This window comes from Gavialis gangeticus, unplaced genomic scaffold (assembly GCF_001723915.1).
Source record: "Gavialis gangeticus isolate Ggan-Ray unplaced genomic scaffold, GavGan_comp1, whole genome shotgun sequence".
Lineage (NCBI taxonomy): Eukaryota > Metazoa > Chordata > Crocodylia > Gavialidae > Gavialis > Gavialis gangeticus.
This window is the reverse complement of record NW_017729024.1, coordinates 73,570,095-73,586,218: the sequence shown is the minus strand read 5'-3', so window position 1 is coordinate 73,586,218 and position 16,124 is coordinate 73,570,095. Positions and strand designations below refer to the sequence as shown.

The 16,124-nt window shown below is 39.4% G+C and overlaps 1 protein-coding gene across 1 annotated transcript in view; it reads right to left on the bottom strand.

Annotated features, from left to right (window-relative positions):
- FER (FER tyrosine kinase) overlaps positions 1 to 16,124 on the bottom strand; it is a 437,414-nt gene that overhangs the window by 130,714 nt on the left and 290,576 nt on the right. Inside the window, exons 15-16 of the mRNA XM_019517242.1 lie at positions 14,975 to 15,090; positions 12,947 to 13,041 (exon numbers count right to left, since the gene is read on the bottom strand). Coding sequence (XP_019372787.1) covers positions 12,947 to 13,041; positions 14,975 to 15,090 — 211 coding nt within the window. The remainder of the gene's footprint in view (positions 1 to 12,946; positions 13,042 to 14,974; positions 15,091 to 16,124) is intronic.

Here is a 16,124-nt window from a genome sequence, read left to right as displayed (position 1 = left end):
GAGATCCTTTTCTGCCTCTGCACTGACGAGAAGGGAGTTCCCCAGCCTGTAGGTATGCTGCTGGTTCTTCCTCCCCAGGTGCAATAGCTTGCACTTGTCAGTGTTGAAACCCATCCTGTTCTCATTCGCCCACCCCTTTAACCTGTCTAGGTCTGATTGCAGCCCATTTCTCCCTTCCAGTGTGCCCACTTCCCCCCATATCTTAGTGTTGTATGTGAATTTGAACAGGGTGCGGATGAAGATGTTGAAAAACACTGGCCCAAGGACCAAGCCCTGGGGACCCCACTGCCCACATCCCTCCAGGTCGAAAATGACCCATCCACCACCACTCTGGGTGCGGCCCTCCAGTCAGTTAGTGACTCATTTGACTGTGTAGGTGTTGATGCCACAGTCTCCTAGTTTTTTTTAATGAGGATGGGGTGAGAGACAGTGTTGACGGCCTTCCTAAAGTCCAGAAAGTCTACATCCACTGCTACACCTGCGTCTAAGGATTTTGTGACCCGGTCATAGAAGGCCACTAGGTTGGTCTGACAGGACCTGCCTCTAATGAACCTGTGTTGGCTGCCCCTAAGCATAATTTCCCCTGCTGAACCCTCATGGACATGCGCCATGATAATTCTCTCAAAAAGCTTACCCAGGATCGAGGTAAGACTAACTGCCTATAGTTTCCTGGATCCTCCTTCCTCTCTTTTTTGAAAATGGGAACCACATTGGCCCTTTTCCAGTCCTCTGGCACCACACCAGAGCAGCACAAGTGCTTGTAAAGCCGATATAAACCTGGGAGAATACGGGAAAGGAAGTGATGGAATGATTCTCAAAAGTATTGTGTTAATCATTTCAAGGGAAAGGGTGGCACAAGCTTCTACTCTAAAACATTTTTTAAAATTCTGAAGAGAAAATATCTGCATGGTTCCCATCTGGGAGATGCTCCAAAATCATTTCATTAAGAGATGGAAAGAAAAGCAGGTATTCTTCCACTGAGTACAATTTGATGTTTACTATGCTATAAGTATACCTCAAGTACGTCATTGCTCCCAGTCAAGAGCTGCTTCTATACAAATTTTGGTTAATTTTTGTTTCGGCTTATAGCTGTGCCTGATTCCCAACATACGAATGAAGGAATTTATCCTTCAACACAGCTTAAGAAAACATGCAACAAATTAAAAATGTGCATATTATCCTTTGATAATGAACAGAATAACAAATCTCTACTGTCTTGTACAAAAGCGCTATGAGGACATCATTAATGGAAATATTTTATCAATGGAATCACAATATCTTTTTCTATGTCCTCCTGTTTCTATCTCCTAAATTTTAACACAGTACATTATTTGGGTGCTTAAAACTTTGCTTATATTTTTTAACCTGATGGTAATAGCTTCCTTTACTGCAACAGCACATGGTCAAACACTTGCTTAATTTCCAATTCTGGTTACCTAATCAATAGGCTCCTAAATCAATATGTATGAACCTAAATAAATAAAAAGATTCAGGTTTTCAGAGATGCAGAATAAGCACCAATCCCAGTGAAGGAATGGGAGTTGCAGTTGCTCAGTATCTTTGGAAATCAGTAAACATTTAAGGGTTTAACTACTTAAGAGCATGACTTTGGGTCCTGGGTTTGGAAGTTTTGACTACATGATTTACATCCATTTTTGGGTTTTTTTCAGGAGGAGATGGTCAAAAAGTAGATACCAATGTTAACCATCTGCCCCTACTCTAAGTTAAGTTTGAAGCATATTATTTGAAAATGAAGATAAAGATGAGTTGTAGTAATCACTCTTCCTGTTAAGAGATTATTTTTCAGAGAAATATTAGTATCTGAGGGGAAAAAACACCTTTATACTAAAGCTTGAAGGAAAATATCAGTTACCTCTCTCTCTCTGGCACTAATTTTAATATGGACAAGTCCATCATCCCTCTCTCTTAAGGTATAAACAGGTGTAAACATTTCTCCCACAAGCAAGTCTTTTGACCTGGGATCCTACAGAGGAATCAGTCCTGTTTTAAGTATCTGTAAAGTATTAGAAATCAAGTGTACTAATGCTTTCTCTCCTGGGACTCTATTTCATGTGTAAGCCCCCTGATAGACATTACACTTAATTAATGTCACGACAAAATGAGGAATAAGTCACAAAGTTATTACACAAAGTATGTGCAATAACCTTGTGACCATTTCCTATCAGACCTTTAAGTGAACATGCAGCCACTGCTCTCTGCCTCTGAAGCACACTGGAGCTCTTCAAGACTCCTGTGCGCTCCAGAGGGAGGGAGCACCCTTCAACGTATTGTGGCTCCCTGTAAGGGAGACACACCATGCCTTTGGCTCACATGCACTCCCCATCTGGGGGTCCCCACCTAATGACAGGCACTCCTAGCTAGAGGAGCACATCACAGCCAAGGGGTCCCTTGCACCCTACCCTGGCCAGGGGCCCAGGTCACCTGACTAGGGCTTCCAGCCAAGGGAGTTGAGAACCAGTCTTGTTACTTGCTGGTACAGGGGGAGCCCGGGAACATGATAATTGGCACAGAACTTGTTGGGGAGCACCTAGAGGGGCTAAATATCTATAAGTCAGCAGGGCCAGATGAACTATACCCAAGGGTACTAAAAAACTGGCTGATGCCATCGTGCAACCAATGGCAAAGTTATTTGAAGACCCATGGTGCTTGGGTGAAGTCCCAGAAGGTTGGAGGAAGGCAAATGTGGTGCCTATCATTAAGAAAGGGTGAAAGGAGAGCCTGGGAAATTACAGGCCCATCAGTTTGACCTCAATTCCTGGTAAAATCTTGGGGAAAATTATCAAAGAATCCATTACAGACAGGCTAACAGAAGGCAGTTTTCTGAAGGATAGTCAACACGACTTCATCACAGGCAGGTCACGCCAGGAAAAACTCTTTTCCTTCTATGATCAGGTTATTCACCACCTGGATGGAGGAAATGAGGTGGATGTGTGTACACAGACTTGACCTGGTCTCCCACTGAGTCCTGATGAAAAAATTGGGAAAATGCAGCCTCGACTACTTTATGGTCTGGTGGCTAGGTAACTGGCTCCGTGGTAGCACCCAGAGAGTACTGATTGACACAACTGAGTCGTCATGGTGGAGGATGACCAGTGGCGTCCCTCAGGGTTCAGTACTTGGATCAGTGCTTTTCAACATGTTCACCAACAATTTGGATTCGGGTATTAAAGTGAACTAGCAAAGTTTGCTGACAATACCAAACTATGGGGGAGTGTGGTCACACTCAAAGCCAGGCTGACAATACAGGCCAACCTGGACAGGCTTGAAAGGCAGGTGGACCTCAACCTGATGCTGTTAATATGGAGAAATCTAAAGGGCTCCATCTGGGAAGAAATAATCCACAACACACTTACAGGCTCAGCAGTGCTACGCTTGCTAGAACCACATCTGAACAAGACCTGGGTGTCATAATAGACAACAAAATGAACATGAGCTACCAATGTGATGCTGTAGCTGGAAGAGCCAATCAAACACTGGCATGCATCTACCAAGGCATCTCGAGAAAAGCTAAGGATGTCATCCTCCCTCTACTCAGCATTGGTGAGACCACAGCTGGAGTTCTGCATCTAGTTCTGGGCACCGCATTTCAGGAAGGATGTGAAGAACCTTGAGAGAGTCCAAAGGAGGGCCACACACAGGATTAGAGGCCTAGAGACCAGGTCATATGTGGAGAGGCTGAAAGACTTGGGATTCTTCAGCCTGGAAAAGAGAAGACTCAGAGGGGACTTGGTGGCAGCCTATAAGTATATTAGGGGCATACATCAGAGCCTGGGGGAGCATCTGTTCACCAAGGTCCCCCAGGGGAGGACAAGAAATAATGGGCACAAGCTGATTGAGGGTTGCTTCAAGCTACATGTAAGGAAAAATTTCTTTACAAGTCGAGTACCAAGGGTTTGGACAGGCTCCCCCGCAAAGGTGGTACAGTCATCCACCCTGGCAATCTTCAAAAAGCGTCTTGACGCCCATCTTGCTGGGGTCATCTGATCCCAGCAGTCTTTCCTGCCCAAGTGTCGGAGGGGCTGGACCCAATAATCTGTAAGATCCCTTCCAGGCTCCCTGGCAATATGATGCAAAGGGATTAGATGCTTGATCCCACACTCATGGCTTCTACCATACATGTGTGGCATGGTAAGAAGCATGACTAGTGGGATCACACATCAGATCCTATCATACCTTTAATTTCATGTCTGTCAGGTGCCTAAGTTAATCACAGGCCATTCAAATTAACTGTCGATTATTCCAAGAACAACCCTGACAACCTCCTCAGCCACCTACTGGCACAGGGGCAGCAGTGTAACTTGGAATGATATGTGTATAAAAGGCTTTGACTTGAATCAATCAGAACCATCTCAGATGAGTGTGCTTACAGCTAACGGTACTTTTATAGTGCCCATTACCCATAATCTCTGAGGTGCTATAACAAAAGTCACTAGTAAAATCCAAGAATTCGTAGAGGTTCCTTACAGCTGTAAACATTAAAGCTGGACCAGGAACAGTTCTAACTCTGGAAAAGGTAAAACATGCAGAAGTCATAACTTACCATAACCTAAGTCTAGGACTTGCTTATTTTACAGTGGGAAAAATAAAATTATTCTTTTAAATAAACAATTAAAACAGTAACCACAAGACTTGTGTCCAGCGGTGTTAACATGCTACCAAACTGTGCACATTAATTGAACTCGATGAACCTTGAAGTTGGTAACACATACATGAAAAATACACCAATGGCTCATGGACACATAGTAGATAATGGTTCACTGCTTATTAAGGTTTCATATAAAATACTTGTTTATTGGCAGGAGAACAGGATTTCTTTTAAAACTAGGGAAGATGCAGGGGTGATTGTATAATGGCCGCAATATTTTGGATTTTATTCAACTTAATATGATGTTAGTTAAGCCTTTTATTTCAGCTTCTAGAGAATAAGCATGATAGGAACATACCAGTCTTTTCAAAAGATTGTAAGAAAAATGTCAATACTGTGTGTAGAGTAAGCCAACAGGTTATAAACTAATATACTGGAGAGATTGAGGAAATAACTCCAGTTTCAAATAACTGATATGCTTTCATTGTCTTGATAAGCAGTCAGCTTCAACTGTTGATTTGTTTTGGGATATTAGGCATCTAATGAAACAGTAGAGTGATCAAAGAGAGCAACCTGCAGCATTATAAAAAAGCACTTTAAAGCAGTGGTTTTCAACTCGCAGTCTGTGGACCCTTGGGGATCCGCAGCTTATGTCAAAGGAGTCCATGAAAGATGACTATTATCGACCAAAAGCATACGAATACCCACACTTATAATTCAAAGGGCTCTGTACCTCCATTCAAAAGTTTTTAAGGGTACACAAATGAAAAAAGGTTGAAAACCACTGCTTTAAAGTATTCACAACTACCAAATGTTGCTTCAGAACTATTTTCTTAGATAAAATCAAAATAGCAAGTTTTAATATATTACAGGAATAAATATTCTAACCAGCATGATTTTGGTAGCTAAGGATCTACTGGTTAGCACAAAAAACAACTGATCATAAATTAGCTTGGAATTTAATCTGTCAATATATGAGAAACAGGTATTTTGAATAGCAGCAGCTAACTGAGAGTTAGACTGCTTATCCTAGGCTGAAGAATGTTATGCAGTTCTATTTTCCAAGGAGCAATATCAGAAAGCAAACACATTTCTCCTGTATTACCTTCTCTGGGGAAGGAAGTATTATATGAATCCATTGAAAAGTAGCTTTTTATTGTCACGTGCCTAGTCACCTCTGCTGGATGAAATAAAATGAGGCATTCTCTGCTCATTTCCTCTCTTAGGACAACCTACAGAATACCGCTCCTACAGGACACAAATTTGGATCCAAGATCTAGTAGTTCTAATGTGATCATCTTAGAGCTAGTCACAACAGTCTAGTCCTAAATAGCAAGATATTGCTTGGAAGTACATTTAATTCAAGATGATTTCTAACAAACAGTTTAGATGGTATGGATTTCTATTAATTTATAATAAAACAAATGCCAACGAAATAGACAAAAAGAAGCTGCATAACTAGAAGCCAGCTTTTATACAGTCAAACTAAAATGTAAAATCATATTATGGTGTAATGGTAGACATGAAAAATTGTGTCTTATCCTTCACTTGTCCTCCCCCTTTCTCTACTTTCCGCTTATAAGCTGAGCCAAGGCATCTTACATGTAATATTCATTGGGTAAAATGAATGGTGAACAGTGCAGCAGAGTAGTTTGTCCCACTGGAAGCAAGCATCCAGGCTAAAGCCCAGGGCCCCTTCCCATCCATGGAAACATTCATCTCACTGACTCTTTAGCTTGTTCTTTTCCTCCTTGCCCCTATCTCCCCCTCTTGGAGACTTGTATACATGTACAGAGCCACATACCAGACCAGCCAGACCACAGGCTACTGAGTAGACTAAACAACATTGTAACATTTCTATTTTATTTTTCTCATATTAAAATATTTTTTATATTTCAAGTTACTAAAAAATAGAGTTGACACACGGATGGAAAAGATTTGGGAACAGCAGATAAGAAAGTGAAATGAGCCATGAGAAGCACTCCATTTTAACAGTTGGTTCACAATTGAAAAGCCTTTGAGAACTACAGATATAGCTTTCTTTTTCAAATTGTTCTGTATTTTTATTCTCAGCTCTTCATTTTACTCTTGGAAAGACATTACATGCAAGCTACTGTTATGGTACAATTGTAATATTTATTACAGAAAAAATCAGGAAAATCTGATTCAGGCCCTTGCAGCAAAGCTAATACTGGCACCTTGCAAGAATCTGCAGGGCACTTTCCTATCAACTTATTTACTTTTACCATTTATCCAGTTGTGACACTATTGTTCCATTGCTGTTTAAGCAGTACAGGATAAATTCAGTCTTTGTGATAATACTTTAAGGGTTCTTTACTTTAGGCATTATACAAGTGAAAATCTTTTAAACCTTCTATTTCACTTAATCTCTCTTTCACAGCAAGTAAACTAGCAGGAACATATAATTCAAATGAGAGTATTTCAAACTTTCTATAATATGCTGTTCACTTATCTATAACACAATGTGCATACAGTCAAGAGATTATGCAAAAGTGGCTTATTTCTTGGGGAGATGATTTCCTGGGTTTTTTAAACATCTTGAATTTTTCATTCTCACTTCATATTTGTGAATCGATTGCATAATTTCTGATCTCTTTTATATGTAAAATTCTTTTGTATATCTAAAGGATATAGTTGATACAGTGCTCTTAAATTTTGTTTAGAAATGTCATACATTTGGCAACTACTGGATTAGGTTTTTTCCATTAATAGTTTATGAATCTTGATTTAGAAGAAAAAATTGACATATTAACATGATCAAATCTAAATTATTTTACTATAAATAACCACATGAACTAAATAAATTGCTAAGCATGTTACTTACAAATAGAAACCTATGCTTCTAAAAATAATGCTCAACTGAACTATACTTTTTACTGAGACATTTATTCATGTCTGGTTAATATAAGAAATATGAAGCAGTTGCCAGAATCGTTTGGTTTTTTTTAAGACCTAATTACTACTGCTGCTTCATTATGGAATGCTGCTAATAGCTTGACTGGAAAGTAACAGAATACACCTTTTCTTAAACAGTGACTTCAGATACCTTTATTATGCTAAGTTAAAACTTTATTTTTAGGCTGCATTGTAGGTGCTTTTCAAAAATGCAATGGAGAAATAGGCTTGCTTTTAAAACGTGAGTGTCTTTCACTAAAATGATTCTGTTCGCAAATTAAATTATAGTTTGGATACTAGAAATCAGCTTTAACCCGTTAGGCAAACACAGAAAATACTAAAATACTATAACTATATGAAGCTCTTGTTGCGAGTTATCCCAAAGATACTTTTAAAAAAAACTGTAAACATTTTGTTTGGTTTGGATTTAAAAAACGTTAAATACCATTTCTCTTGGAATTGCCAATCCATCAAACAACAACAATAACAACAACAAAAAGTCAAACTTTAAAGAGTATCTAGATATACATCATTATTTTAAAATATTTTAGCAACTAAACCAATTTATCTAGTCATGGGCCAGTTGGATTCTTTCAGATATTTCAGTTCTTCGTATCATATCTTCCTTAGCTGATTCACTAGATTGTCACTCTGCTTGTTACGGAGTAAGAATCTTCTATAACCTAGATTTTCAATTTATATCTCTTCCTTATGGTTTAGGTTTAGCAAGTCCCCAAGCACCCCTCTCTCTCTCTCTCTCTCTCGATATATCTATCTCTGTCCTAATATTATTAAAGCTTTAATCTGTTTGTTTGTCTGTTTGTCTGTAATGCTTTATTCACACTCTGATTGGTTGTCTGAAACAACCAATCAGAATATTCCAAGAGCATTCTGGACAGGAGGCAGCAGGGGCACGCCACCATGAAAGCAGGGTTGGAGCAGTTAGAGTGGCAGGGGGTGAGGCCAGCGCCACTGGCCTCACCCCTGCTTCCTGCAGGCAGTGGAGACACAGGGTGCTGGCCAAGGGGACAGAGGGCTGCAAGGTTCCCCCCCACCCCTGCTCCTGGGACATGGCAGCGGTTTGGGGTGGTGCGTGGTAGTGCTCTGTCCCCACCCACCTTCCCCCATCATTCCTGGTGGGCAATTGGCTAGTCTGTCTATAATGTTTAAGTCTCCTCCTCAGTGACCCTCTCCTTTCTCTAGCTATTTTCAGACAGAAATCCCCCTGCATTATCTGAGAATAAAGTGGACAGTAGAAGTACTTCAAATAGCACTTAACTGTGGGAAACCAGGAAAGCTGTGTACTGTCTCTCCTTGAAAAAAAAGTTTGGCATTTGGGGAATGATTGTTCCTTTTTTCTCCTATAACAGGAATGACAGTGGGAAGTACCTATGCTACCTTTACTTCCAGTGATCTCAGACACTTTAGCAAGTGAATTGTCCTCTCATGAAAACTTTTATAATGGCAATAAGACTGCTAAAGTGGCAATAAGAAATTTGAACAATTAGTAAAGGGTGGTCTAAAACATTCATACCATCACAGGAAGAAAGGGAAGAATAAACTGTGCTTGTAAGATTTCCTCACTGTGCTTCCCTGCAAAAGATCCAGCACAGGGACTTCATTAAACCAAGAGAAGGAAGCCGTAGGCAGCAGTGGCTGGGCAATAATTGTTTTTTTCAACCAAGGGATCTCTAAGCAAATACAGAATTTATGCACCTAACCCCTCTCCCTACACAAAAATAGATTTAGATTTCTCATTGCTGTATTGGCTTTCCAGAAATTCCTTTTCATTGTGACCCTCTCTGAGGGAGGAGTGTCACTTCTCATCTTGTTTAAAAAAAGAGATTCCACCTCAAAGATGTCTGTCTTTTAAATTTGTTATATTCCGTGACTGTTTGTTCAGCAACATCTAGGTTGTTTCTGAAGCAGTGATTGCATGATTGCTTAACCAAGTCTGACATCTTTCTTTTGATTCTTATCATGGACTACTCTGTCTTGAGATTTATTTCTTTTCCAGCTTCCCAAATATATATGGAAAGAAACACCTGATTCTGCAAGGTGGTGAACAATAAGATAGACCAGTGCCTGGGACTGACCCTTACCATCAAAAAAAAAAAAAAAAAAGATGCTTCACCAGCCTACTCCATGACAATCAACTCCCCACGCAAAGACCCTCAGTGATGGACAGGAGCTGGAGAATGTTGAATACTTTGCATACCTCAGCAGCCATCTGTCAAAGAAGACTGACATTGACAAGGAGATCCAGTACAGGATCTGATGCGTCAGCTCTGCCTTCAGAAGACTGATTCATCATGTATTCAATTATCACGTCAGGTCTCAAACAAAGCTCCTACTGTATACAACTGTGGTAATCCCAACTCTTCTCTACAGCTGTGAAGTTTGGGTGGCCTAAAGGAACCACCTGAAATGCCTGGAACACTATTACCAGTACTACCTCCTGAAGATCCTTGGCATAATGTGGGAGGATCAACGCACAAATGCGAGTGCCCTCACAGATGTTTATACCATCAGTAGGGAAGCATTAATTATTTAATATCAGTTGCATTGGACAGGGCATCATGTGTGCATGCCTGATGTATGTATACAAAAATAACTGCTACACTCCCACCTCAGCCAAGAACAAAGGAGATGAGGCCAGAGGAAATGCTTCAAGAACACCCTCAAGGCAAACATTAACTTCACAAATTGGTAAAGTAGCCTGTGACAGGGCTACATGGTGACGCCTTATGAGAGAAGGCATATCTTTGAAGAAAACTGTTGCCCTGGAGGCAGAAAAAGGACAGAACGGAAGGAGAGGAAATGAGACCGATAAATTTGCTGTCCAACCCTCCCTTTAACCACCACCTGTGGCATTTGCCAGAGAATCTGTGGGTCGAGGATTGGCCTTCTTAGCCATCAACGAACTCATCTACAACCCTTTACTTGACCCGTGTGAGTGATCATCCTCAACTGTGTAGGATCGCTGCTGCTGCCAAAGAGCACTTCTCATGATCAGGCCCAAATTTCTCGAAGAGAATTGAGAAAGATTTCAACAACTGAACATTCAGTAAAACTAACTGAATCTAAAACAGCAACTAGAGAGCCATAAATAAAAGCAATGAAATTCATATCAAAGCAACCTCAAAAAAGAAAATAAATATCATACTCCACAAATGGCACATATAAGGGGAATAAAAAATATAAAGAATAAGATTCTCTAGCAAAGGGCAAACTATATGCAGACGCTCATCAAATATACCTATGATATTATACCACAATCTGAGGCCAACTGGTATTGCTATATACCTGAAGAGACTATAATATATAGTTACAAGCCACAGACTTATACAGTTGTGCATTTTATAGGATGATGCAATTTCATGACAACATTTTTCCATATCCAGCTATTTTTTTAAACTGAATTTCAGGGTAACATAACTTAAACATCTTCAAGTGTATCCACATTTACTATGTTATTTGAAGATAAACTGTATAGAAAGATAAAAAAAACAGAAAGAAAACACATTGGTCAACTTGCTGCAGTCAGTGATTGTACTAGTACTTTATCCCAAAGATCCAAGTTCAAATAAGATCACAGGTGCATGGGAAGCAGTGCTTGGGGGTGGGGAGTGGAGCAGCAGGGAAGACTCCCAAGGCTTTACCCAGACTGGGGTCTGGAGAACAGGTGGGAAGCAGTCTCCTCCACTCTGCTGATGATCTCTAGGAGCAGAGTAGAGTGAGCAAAGTCTCCAGCTGCTTACAAAGCAGGTAGGGGAAGAGTCAGGGGGCAGAGAGCAGCTGCTTCTCTTTTCTGTTCTAGGCCTCATGCAGTGGAATAGAGCAAGCAGCGAAGTCCCTCGACTGCTTTTCTCTTCGGGGACTCTGGACTGAGAAACAGGCAGGGCGAAGCTCACTCTCAGGCAGGGGAAGGACCAGATGCCCTCCTATGCCTTCTGCAGAACAGGTTCATCCTGGTTTCTGGAAGGCGTGGGAGTCTTTTCTTGTGGTACCAAGGAGGAGTTAAGCCATAGGAATGTGTGCAGAAATTCATTCTCTTTCCAGAAACTGTCATGGGGGGAATTTTATCTGTTTGTAGCCAAGTTATTTTTTTTCACAAATTGGCCTTTTTTCATCTGAGAGAAAAAGTGGGAATGTCTGTACACTTCCAGTTTCTACGGGGAGAGCAGCAAGTCTCCTGGTGGACACTTAATGCTTGTACATAATATGTAAGGGCACAAGGCAGATCAGGGCTAGTATTAGGAAGTTTTTAGAGGAGGAAACTTTTGGGAGGGATTGGGAGTAGAATCTATGTAGAAGGGGGTCCCATTTGCTAATACTCTACAGATCATTCTATCAGATACCTCCCTTCAACCGCTTGCTCTAAGTCCTGTAAACCCTGGACCAAAGTGGTAGAGGTTTTGGAAATTAGGATTTAGGTTCTCTGGCAGAGATACTTAAAGCTTGCATAAAACATGCCCAGAATATTGCAATTACACCCAGCCTACATTTTTCTAAACAACAGAAGTAGCCAGAAAGAGAAAAATAATCTATTTGGAAAAACTCAAGTCACAAAACAATGAACATACTAACATTTCGCTGTGAAATGTGTGCATCTCATAGTACTCAATAATGATACAAAACATACTATATAAAAACATTCTATACACATATGGTCTGCTTCTGTCTGAATGGGATGTTTCTTGTTACAGATAAGAATATAATGTTGAAGAATTTTCTCTTTGTTTATCACTTGTACTAACTTTTTGCATACTAATGAGCACCAGTGGTTACAGATGCCTGCTGTAGACAGATTCAAAGTAGAATTAAACCATGAAAATGGTTATCATCTTAATGCAGAGCAGTGTCTCTCCGCTGACAGAATATATGAGCCTACCAGCCCAGGTGTGGTACAAAGATTTTACAGAAACTGTACAACTTTCTTAAATAAAATATTTTCATACTATTTTAATTGAAAATACACACATAAATGACAGAAATTATTCAGTGAATAGGGCAACCTATAATTACTGCTCCTAGATACCAAAGATGCTATATCAATTGAATGGCTAAATTTAAATTCAGTTAACTCACCAGTCATTAATTTTTTAAAATATGCATGAGTCACTGAATCACAATAAAGCCAATTAATTGAAACTGCACTGTAACGAGGAGAAGCAATAACCTTATTCCTCCATTAAACAAATGGAAGTGGCATTTTCTTATAGTTTTTGATGTCTTGATTGGCTGTATGGAAACTCACAATGGACTTACTCAGCTCATTTCACCAAGGCTACTATTAACAAAGCTCTTTGCATGGTTTGCAACATATAGAGTTAAGGTCAGTCAGAATACAAAAAATAAAGAAAATGAAAAGGTAACATATTTTCACACAAACATAGGTTATAAAAATGAAAACAACATTACCTGGAACAAGTTCCATAACTATATAAATAGGCTGCCTTTGAGTGCAAACTCCTATAAGCTTCACAATATTGGGATGATCATACTGCTTGAGTATTCTGGATATGGTGCAAAAAAGGTAGATTAATGTTACTATGCAAACTGATTAAAATAAATTAAAATATAAACAGATAATATCTTAAACTCTTAACATTGTTTTCAAATAGCCAGTGACACTGCAATATCATTCAAAATAAAATAAGATGCATTTCAATATATCAAATGACCCCTTTGCAGAACTGTAGCCATATGACACTGTTGAGAAAATTAAAAACTAGTGCATAGCTCAACTAATTTTCAAGTCAAGTACAATGGCTATATATTTTCATAGTAATCCCACCATTTGCCCATATCACAGAACTATATAATTTGGCATGACAATGCAGTCATAGCTCAAGAGGCTAAACAGCACATCAGAAGTGAGGATCCAGGCAAAAAGCTTTCAGAGCAAATGCCTCTGTCTGCATTTTGCTTCTGTACAGATCAAGTCCAAATCCAGCTTCTCAGACACTATATGTATTAAAGAATATTAAATCAGCAGGAGAAAAAAAACTATTCTAAACTAAACTTGCATCTTGTATAAAACTTGCATCTGCTGAAGCAAGATTATGATGAGTCTGAGTAATATGCACCATGATTTATAAATGAAAACAAGGGTTGGAGTGAATTGTAGAGGGACATTATAGCTGTAGAAAGTTGCAGCCTTGATGTTCATTAACTTGAACTGCCTCTTGTAAAAGAAAAAGGAAACCTGTAGGGTGCTTGAATATAATTTCAGTAAAGAACAATGCATTTCATTGTCCTTTCAATGTAAAACCATTTTTTGAGTTGGAGGTTGCTTAGTAAGTGAAGTTACTCCCTGGTAGCCAACTAAGCTACTAACATGAAATCACAGCTGTTTTTAGGGATTTATATAGGTGCAATGTTCTACAAAAGATTTCTATATAAAGTTAATCTTTCCTTATTCATCTTCAAAATCCATTATTTATCTAACCAAGAAACTATGTCCAACTCTAAAAAACAAGGCGATATTTTCCCCCCCCCAATATTTTGGTACATTCCCTTAGCTGAAGAACTAAAAGGACAAGTACTATTATATATACGTATCAGTTGCTTCTTAGGTTTTCCATCACCATTTCACAATTGTTGCCTGACATGGCACAAGAGAACCCTTCCAGAGAGGATGTGTTCCTTCCCAACAAATGATCAGTTAATGGGGTCTAACTTCCACACAAGTTTGGTGAGGTTTGTACTGGTTCAGGTATGTCAGTCAGCAGTATGAAAACATGTTATTCCTCACTGGGATAAGCATAACTTCTCCACACGCCTTTTATTAACACAGCTATGTCAGACAACTGTCTCAGCAGAAGTTCACAATGTAGACTGCTGTGTGGCCAAGAATGTGCTTTTACTGGTATCGCTTGTTTTGCTTGTAGGCAACGGTTTCCCTTTCACCAGTGCTAAATCCAGCTCTGCCCACAGAGGTTCACTCAAAGTAGGAGACCTTTTCCAGTACAGTATATCAATAATCCTAAAATGGTAGATTGCTCCTAATATAGGCACAATTTCAATACTACTGTTTAGCCATCAGGGATTGATCTAACTTACTTGTTTGAGCCTGTGATAAAATCACCCACTCAGACAAAATACTGGGATGACTAAGAGTATTAGGCCCCTAGCACAAATGCATGGTAGGAGGCATGATTTTGGGATCAGATCACAATTAGACTCTTTCTACTTGCTAATACAGAGGGAGCCTGAAATAAGCTGAAAGCAGGATGCCAACAGGTCCAGGGCTGGGAATGAAGATCAGCTGACTGGTTAATTGTGGCAAAAATATAACGTGTAGAGGAAGCCTTAGGTGCACTGTTTTTTGTGATTAGTTCAGCTACCATGTATAGTACAGACAGCTTTAAAATCCATGTAATAATCAAACCTGAAAAAATACATGTCATGCAATCACATATGGTAATTCTGTTCACAAGAACTCACCTGGCTTCTGATAAAAATTTTATTTTCAGTTCCTGAGGAAGATCTTCTTTGCAAGTTTTTACAGCAATAGGAGTTTTATCTTTTAATGTTCCCTTATACACTTCACCAAAATTACCCTGAAAATACAAATATACATTCTTTGCTCAGAACAGATAACATGGCTTACAAGGAAAGCACAAGACCTACAAGGAAAGGTTAGAAGAACTGGAGAAGAGAAGACTGGTGGGGAGGGGAGAAGATATTCACTAAAAGTCTTCAAATATAACAACGCTGTTATAAACAGAATGTTGATCAATTATTGTCTGTACCTGCAGTGGAAATGGCAAAAAATAAGAGTCTTAAATTGCAACAAGGGAGATTTAACTTGGCTATCAGAAATAATTTTCTAAGTTTGAGGGTGATTAAATACTGAAACAGACAACTTTGTGGAACCTCCATCAGTGGAAGTTTTAAGATCAGGGTAAAAAATACTTAGCTGGGATGCAGTGGCATAACCAGGACAGGGAGTGCCCAATAGGGGCAACTTCCCCAGGTACTAACATTGCTGGGGGGGAGGGCTAAAGAAAGTGGTTGCTGTTGGCAGCTGCACCTTCATGTTCATGATCGTGAATAGGAAATTGCAGTTTCCACTTTGCCCTGGGTGCTCGGCTGCATCCCTACACTACTGCTGGGATGGTTTAGACAGGACATTATTCTGAAAAGCCTTTACAAAAGTAAAGAGCTAATCATTCAGAAGAAACAGGTAATTAATGTCAGAAAGTATTAACTGCATCAATTTAAAGATGCTCTAATTAAAGAAGAAACGCTTTGCTCTAATGCACTATTATTTAGTGCAAAGTATGCTTATAGTTTATTATAACTTAAATAGAGAATATGACAAAGAAATTTGACTTTAACTTTCCTGAAAACATTCTCTAACTGTACTAATTAGGTTTTTCTTTAAATACACTGTTATTCTTCCAAAAACTAAGAGACGCATTGAAAACAATGTTTCCCTATTTTCGCTTCACTAACCTATTCCGATAAATAAGAAAATTGTGGTCAGGTGCTAATTCCCATACAGGGATGCATAATTTTTGGATAACTGATAGTACTTTTTAAATGACAGTTGACACAGGCAACAGTACTATTTATGACATGAACAATGTGT